Source organism: Hippichthys cyanospilos, chromosome 14, assembly GCF_059441005.1.
Source record: "Hippichthys cyanospilos isolate Australia breed blue-spotted pipefish chromosome 14, RoL_Hcya_1.0, whole genome shotgun sequence".
Classification (NCBI taxonomy): domain Eukaryota; kingdom Metazoa; phylum Chordata; class Actinopteri; order Syngnathiformes; family Syngnathidae; genus Hippichthys; species Hippichthys cyanospilos.
The window spans coordinates 1,798,124-1,806,136 of record NC_142382.1 but is presented as its reverse complement, the minus strand read 5'-3'; the positions used below and the strand labels follow the sequence as shown (position 1 = coordinate 1,806,136).

The window sequence follows — 8,013 nt, the reverse complement described above, 5'->3', positions numbered from 1 at the left end:
ACATGTGGCGTATAATCAATTCCGATGGCTTATAATGATCATAATAACATTTTGGGACTGTAAATCAAATCGCACGTGTCAATGTTGAAATTGGATGCACCATTTTCAAAACGTCTTCAGCTATCACAATACTGTTGCCAAGTTACTGTCTTTATTACTTTTCAACATTTTCTACATAAAACTCTACAGAATCACGCATGTTGCATGAAATTATAAGGATTAAATTTTGAAATGTGTTTCTCTCATTATATATATATGTATATATATATATATATATATATATATATATATATATATATATATATATATATATATATATATATATATATACATATATATATAAAGGTTTCTAGCATATTTTGTGTCGAATAAATTGTAGAAAATTATAAGGTAAGAGCAATATAAATGGATATTTTTTACGTCAGCTCACACAGTTTGAGCATGCATGCTGGCATTAGAATGATGTTGCCCGATACTGGTTTTCGAATGAGAAGTTTGATATCAGAAAATAAGCGGCGTATTATAAGGCATGTTTTAATGTGGTTTCGTTTTAATTTGGATTTGCTCGCAGTGTTGTGTTTTGGATTCATATTTGAAACATATTTTGACCTTGTCGCACTGAACTGAACAAGTGCACCAAAACTTCTTGCCGGAATTTGTTAGCTGCATCAATATTTAAAAAATGATATTTTTGATCAGGTCAAATTAACTCTTGAGTAAATTGTCGCCAAAATCAACATTGGCAATAAGTTCATTGTTTAATGTGTATACTGTATGCGGCCTAATTCCATAATTGTACATTTTGCACTTTCATATTTTTATTTCTCCATTATTATTCGGATTCATCTTACTGACATGAAAATGCATCATTTCCTTTTTTGCGCTTGTCTTTACTGTTTTGATGTATGATTTCTGCCATGCGCCCATGGGGGGGGGGGGGGGGGGGGGGGGTTGGTGGCCCCCCCACGGGCCCACGCAGGCGCGTGCATGACGTTTATTTACTTTATTACGTTTGCAAAGTGACATGCAAAGCTTCGTTTGTTCACGAATACTTTTTTTAAGAAGCTAGTCTGAATAAATTAGATGTTGTATATTTAAACGGTTATGAATTTGCAAAAGTGTTCGTATCAAATCAAATCGCATCAAATGGTATTCTAAAACATTTGTTCTCATTTCTGCGTTAATAACTACTGGAAGATAACATTCAATAATTAAACGCTAAAACAAACTGTTACATTCGTAAAAAAAATTACGTGTTATGTAAAGTATCGTCATCTTTTATTAGAAGCATTTATGTTATTAGTATTAAGCAAATGTAAAATATAGCGTACGTAATATTTGATTAAAATGTGTCAAGGTTTTATTATCATAATTCCTCTTGAATAATCTTTGTTAGTCGTACGTGACGTTAAACACTGCAAAGGGAAAAAACAAGTTGTGTGAACTCAAAATTTCAAAGAAAAAAGCTTAGGTAAAAATACCGTTGCCACAAATATTAAAGTCGTCCAAGTTCAATTTTAGCCCCTTCAAAAATTCGATTCGTATAGATTTCAGTGTGTATTGTTTTTTCCTCCGGACCTTCTTTTATTAGCGACAAAAACGTTTGCGCCCGATTCAACACACCGGCGCCATTTTACCTCCAACTATGGATGGATGGATGCATGGCCATCAAGTCTACTTGCGCACACACACACACACACACACTCGCACGCAATCCATCACTGGGGCGTGTTGACACCTGGCCTACATTATTTGCATTACATCTTGACGCATAGCAATGTTTACAAATCCGGAAGAGCCAAAGTTGTGACATCATCGATAAATATGAGCAGAATTAATAAGAGTCTTATTTTTCGCCAAATTGAAAAGAGGCTTCATTTAAAAATGACAGGAAGTCAATCATACAAAGCGTGTGAACACTCGCGATGACGTCACGGCACTGCTTTGGATCATTTGACCTGAAGACTTTCGAAAAGAATTTGCAATCACTCCATGATTGCAAAATCATGTTGCTTGTTACGGAATGAAAAAAAAAAACAACCTTGGGCTTTTATTATATCTTTTTTATTTTATTTTATTCTTAATATAATATGAATTACAATATAATATGTCATATTTTTATTACTCTTATTGTATTACATTTTTCTTCTTTTATTCCTTTTTTTATGGTTATTATAGTTTCCTCTTTTAGTTTTTAGTATTTGTTTTCCTTTTGTAGTTTAGGTGAGTTTTGATTAATCATATTGAAGTCTGTAGTTTGATTTTTTTCATTTTTATTGTTACATTATTTATATATTTTTTTATTTCCAGTTATTTTTCAAATTGTGCTTTAGGCTGTCGTTGATTTTGATTATTTCGTATTTTTTTTATATTTGTTTTCTTCTTTTGGTTCATTTGTTTGTGGTAATATTCATGATTATTGTTGTTGTTTTTTTGTTATGACGATGATGATGATTATTATCATCATTACCAGTTGACAGTATTTCACATATTGTACATCATAATGTAGTTTACCTTTCAAAAATCTCATCAAAAGTTGGATGTAAACAATGTGACAGTGATAACATTAATACATCTCCATAGTTACGTGAAGTTGTATTTTGGGGGGGCGGGGGCGCCTTCGTGGCCTCTTTGTCTAAGATGCTGTGGCGCCACCTTCTGGTGAGCTATAAGCATAACGGGACAGTTTGAATGGGGGGGACTCGCCGAGCTCGCTGCACAGAAACGTCCTCTAGGGGGCAGCAAAGTTACACATATTGAAGGCAACTTTTAAAAGTGCTTCGGATGTCCTCACGTTATTGTTTAATTAGGAAACGTTGCTGTTTTTTTTCTTTCAATTAGTTCCAATTGCAAAGAATGTCACTAACAAAAGTCACGTGGTTGGAGAAGAGTTATAGATGTCAAATTGGATCATTATATAAAAATATAACAAGACTCTTGTATTGTTGTTTATAATAAATAATGCTGTTGATTTGTTTTTTCAGGCCCCTTCCATAATGAAGATACAAGAACAAATGAAACGTTGGCCCCAGGCTTGGTAAGTTTCCAAACATTCTCTTCAAGTTTGATATTACATCCATTACTATTTTTTTTCGCATGTATTACGATTCCCGTTGACCAAAAATTGGACATTTTCACCGATAAAATCCCCATTCGTTTCCAGCAGTATTTTCTACAATCCAAATGTGCAATTTTGCCTTTTGAACGTATAACACCCCCCCCCCCAAAAAAAAAATACATATTTACTGTAAAAAGTATAACATTTCCACAAAAAATCCCAATTTTCTTCAAGTGACCAAGTTCAACGTTCCACTCATTCAGGTCATCTTGTGAACAATTTTCTAAAGTTTTTGTCGTACAGTATATGCAAAACCCAACTCAACTTCATTACCACTAAAAATTGCGAGAAAAATCTACCGATTCATTCCCAAAAGCACATTGAACGCAGCACTTTCATTTAGGCCTCACCTGAAAAAAAATCCCCATTCATTTTCAATGCTATACAAAAACATCAATTACATTCAACATACATTTTTTTAAAAATCAACTGTACATGATTGCATGTATTTTTCATTCCCCATTTGCATAATTTCCTCAGAAAAAACAGATTTACAATAATTTTCCGATGTATTTGTATTGTTTTACTTATTCCATTAGGTGTCTTTTGGTCTGGTTCTGATATGGGGGGCCCCATTATATGTTGAGGGGGGGGGGTTGCTTGATCTCATCCACACTTGGACCAGACGCACTAAATGCAAAGCCTTGTGCGGGTTGCGCGCACGCGCGTTGCGGTATTTGATATCGATACAGGCGCGCGCGTACGGGCTCCGCCACCCAAATCCTCTTGGGTGGTCCGGGGGGGGGGCAGTGCGGAGGGGCGGGGGGCACAAAGGAGGAAGATGTCGAAGCCCGTTGAAGCATTTGTTGCCATTTTGCGTTTGATTGACGCCCAATGAGCGCCACAATGTGCGCCACGTTAGCGGGATAAGGCCCGGCTTGTTCCGTGTTGTCATGGCTCTCAATGGGAGCCCCCGCACCGCATCGGCGGCTGCGAGGGGGACCCCCGCCCCGTCCGCATTCCCTCCCCGAAGCGAGTAATATTAAACTCTCGTTTCAGTTTTCCAGGTCCAAGCCAATCGACGCTTTTCCTCGCAGGGGCGTGCAACTTTTTGTGCGCGAGGGAAATGATTTTTCTTGTTTTGTATATTTTGGAGAGTTAATGAATAATCGATGAGAAAGTATTCTCTCGCTGCACAATCGATTTTTCTGTTTTACCGATTGAGTTTTCCTTCATTATTTACAGCGATTTCATTATTTTAAGATGAAAAACATTCAATATTTCGCTTGCTTTTTATTCTCTTTACACTTATCGTTTCGTTTTATTGTAAAATTAATGAACAATCAATGAGAAAATATTCTCTAGCTTATGTTACTGATTGTTTTCCTTAATTATTTACAACGATTTTATTAAGAACAGAAATATTCAATATTTTGCAGGGATTGTTTTAAAATTTTATTTTACAAACACAGGGTGCTTTGATATTATAATTAATGAATAATCAACAAGAAAATATTCAGTAACTACACTGCCAATTTTCTTAATTTACTGATATAGTTTCCCTTGGTTATTTTCAACAGTTGTACTATCTTTAAAATATAAATATTAAATATTTTACTCTTTTTATTTTAAAGATATTGTGTGGTTTTATTGTATATGTAGTGAATAATCAATGAGAAAATATTCACTAGTTGCTCTGTCAATTTTCCTATTTTACTGATTAAGTTTCCCTTATTTACAAAGATTATTATTTTTAAGAATAAAAAATCAATATTTACAAAATTTACATGAAAAAAAGATCAATTTCTTCTCTTTACTGTTTTTAATTTTTTTACTATACTATGAAAAAAACTAAATGAGTTAATTATTCTAATTAAGTAAAATATTCAATGTTCAATTATATGAGGAAAATGTTTTTGGTCAAATAAATCAACCTTTATAAAAATAAATAAATAAATAAATAAATAAATGCTCACTTTTTCAGCTGTCTTTCAATTTTATATATTATAACATATAAGATGACACGCGATATAAATAACACTTTGCGTTATGATGAAGTAGGGTTAGAATAAAGTACATATAAGTACATGAAATGATTTCTTTTATTTTTGTGACTTAGTTCAAGCATGGGCTAATTGCTCACTTTGTATGCAAATACTTGACACGTTGTTTGGGCTGCGTGCATGGCGGGGGGCCATTGGGATGTTGGGTGTGGGGGGGGGGGGGGGGGGGGGGGCTGTTGTAGTCACTTGCCACCCAAGTCGGTGATTCATGGGGGCGACAATTAGCGACGAGCGGCGTGTCTAATGATGGCTTGCGGCTCCCCTCGGCGCTCATTCGTCAACACCGACTGACACCCCGACTGCCTCAATCAGACCCCCCCGCTCCCCCTTCCAAAAAAAGTGAGGGTGGGGGGCGTTTTATATATATATACATATATATAAGCGTGGACGTGTTTGTGTAAACAGTGTCGAAGCTGCAGCCCGTCAAGTGGACTTTCCGCAATCCCCTCAAGTGCTGACTTTTTGCACGCTAATTATTTATTTGCGCCAAGCAAACACGCGCCGGAGGAGGATTTCTACTTCCTTTTTCTTTTTTTTTCCCCTTTTTTGGGCGTGAGCGTAAATGGCGGCGTGCAGCAAGTTCAGCTTTTCCGTCCGGAGTATTTTGGACTTGCCCGAGCGGGACCAGAACGCTTCGCCCGCATCCTCGTCACCTTTTTCGGCCGTCACGTCCACTTCGTCCTGCATCTCCTCCACGTCCGGCTGGATGCTCCAATCGGAACCAAGTGAGCGCATATTTCTTTTTCCGCCTTCGGTGCAAATCAAGTTTTTACCAGCAAGGAATCGTTTATTAAGTTGCTTCAAAATGACCAATTTACAGGCTTTATATTATTCAATTCTTACAAGATGGATCACTTTCGAAAATGTGTTTTTATTGACTGAATTATCCGTATTTTACAGTTGCAATTTTGTATTATTCTGCACAGGAAGCTAATTAAACGTATTTTTTCGGTTGCGTTTTTGTTTTTTACCAGTTTAAAGTGATCATGTTTTTAGTTTGCATGAAAATTGTCAAAGCTTGTGCTTATTTTACACAAGCATACAATATTCAATGACCAATATCGATCATATGTTAATCACACCCAAAAGGAATTAAAATGAACAATATAACTGAGTGAAAATTAGGTTAAAAGAGGACCGACACAATTTTAGGGTGAGTTTGATCCAATTTTAAGCTTGCTTTGTAAAGGTCAAGCTTATGATGTTTAAAAAAAAATATATATCCCCAATATCGGGTTCATCTTTTTTAAGCATAATTGGGTTATTTCTTAACCCAGTTGTTTATTAGAGTGTATTATTCTTTCAAATTGTTTCCATCAACGTTTTAGACAACATTTTTAAACATCAAGTGGCTTAAATTAATCAGCTATATAATATAGAATAAAAAATACATAGATAACTGTCAAATGTAAACTCGACGTAATATTATTATCATTTTATTTTATTTTTATATAGTTGTCTGCAGCTACATCATATACATCATACACGCATAAATGTTCAAAGGTATTTTTGAACATTTTTATCAGACAGCGACAAGCCTTAAAAACTTACAAATTCCAAAGTAAAAACTTTCAAATCCAAACAGCGGACCAGTTAATTTATGATATGAGTCGTTTTGGAATTCAATTCCGATTTATTGCTCCCTGTAAGGCAATTCATTTTTGACGACACTCATGTTGTATTTTTATTTTAAATGGAAATGAAGTGTTTTAACATTTTTGAAAAGCAAATATTGGTGTTTGTTTTTAACTTTTTTTAAAAGATTGATTTCAATGTGAATGCGATGCCATAAATAAATAATAAATAAATAAATGTCCCACGCAATTGGAGTTGAAGGATTAAAGGTGTCACCCTCCCTCCCCGCAGCCTGGGACGAGGCCTCGCCGGACTCGACCAAGCCGGACGAGCCCGGGGCGGGCGCGGAGCCCGATCCGGATCCGGGTCCGGAGCCCGAGCCCGGGCCCGGGCCCGGGCCGGCGCCGGCCCCGAAGAAGAGCAAGAAGCGTCGCGTGCTGTTCTCCAAGGCGCAGACGCTGGCGCTGGAGCGTCGCTTCCGGCAGCAGCGCTACCTGTCGGGCCCCGAGCGGGAGCAGCTGGCCCGCCTGCTCAGCCTGACGCCCACCCAGGTGAAGATCTGGTTCCAGAACCACCGCTACAAGATGAAGAGGGGCCCCCGGGGGCCTCCGCACGAGCCGCACCCCCCGCTGCTGCGCAGGCTGCTGGTGCCGGTGCTGCTGCGGGACGGGAGGCCCTTTCGCGCCTGCCTGCTGGAGGCCCCGGATCCCCGAGGGCCCCCGGGGCCGCCCCCGGGCCTCCGGCGGCCCGCGCCCGGGCCTTTGCCGCCCTGCCGCCCGCTCTTTGACAACCGGGCGGCCCCCGGGATCGCCTGGACGGACCTGTGGGCCGACCCCGTTCATTTTGCGCCCTTCAAGTGACCCCCCCCCCCATGCAACTTACAGATCGTCCCGGAACGAGAGATGACTTTGCACATTTTCTTTTGCCAGTTGTAATATTGCTGTCGTTTTGCTAGTCTAGATCCTCGAGAGGCAGCCTGTTCATTTGTGTCCACTGTAGTGCACATTGGTTTTTGCTCTCTGTCTTGTGACTCATTAGAGGTACTCCACTTGTCCTCCGTAGACGACATCTTGGTCTAGCCATTGATGTCCACTGGAGTGCACATTAGTTTTTGTTCTCTATCTTTTGACTCATTGGAGGTCCCCCACCAGTGTCCTCCGTAGAAGACATTTCGGCCTAGCCGATAGTGTCCACTGTTGTGGACATTAGTTGCTGGTCTCATTGGATCTACCCTGGGTCCTAGTGTCCGTAGAGGACTTCCTGACCTTTTATTAATGTCCACTGTAGTGTACATTAGTTTTTGGTTTCTATCTTTTG

At 38.6% G+C, this 8,013-nt stretch overlaps 1 protein-coding gene across 1 annotated transcript; it reads left to right on the top strand.

Moving 5' to 3' along the window:
- The first annotated feature begins 5,656 nt into the window (after positions 1-5,656).
- On the top strand, positions 5,657-7,556 carry nkx2-9 (NK2 homeobox 9). Its single transcript, XM_088433510.1, has 2 exons — positions 5,657-5,846; positions 6,988-7,556. The coding sequence occupies exons 1-2, from the start codon at positions 5,684-5,686 to the stop codon at positions 7,554-7,556; spliced, it is 732 nt and encodes a 243-aa protein (XP_088289636.1). The 5' UTR covers positions 5,657-5,683.
- The last annotated feature ends 457 nt before the right edge of the window (positions 7,557-8,013 follow it).

Bases quoted from the DNA above. Each gene is read 5' to 3' on its own strand.
- nkx2-9 (XM_088433510.1), top strand. From the start codon at position 5,684: ATGGCGGCGTGCAGCAAGTTCAGCTTTTCCGTCCGGAGTATTTTGGAC. The intron at 5,847-6,987 runs GTGAGCGCATAT...CCCTCCCCGCAG, and splicing joins GATGCTCCAATCGGAACCAA to CCTGGGACGAGGCCTCGCCG.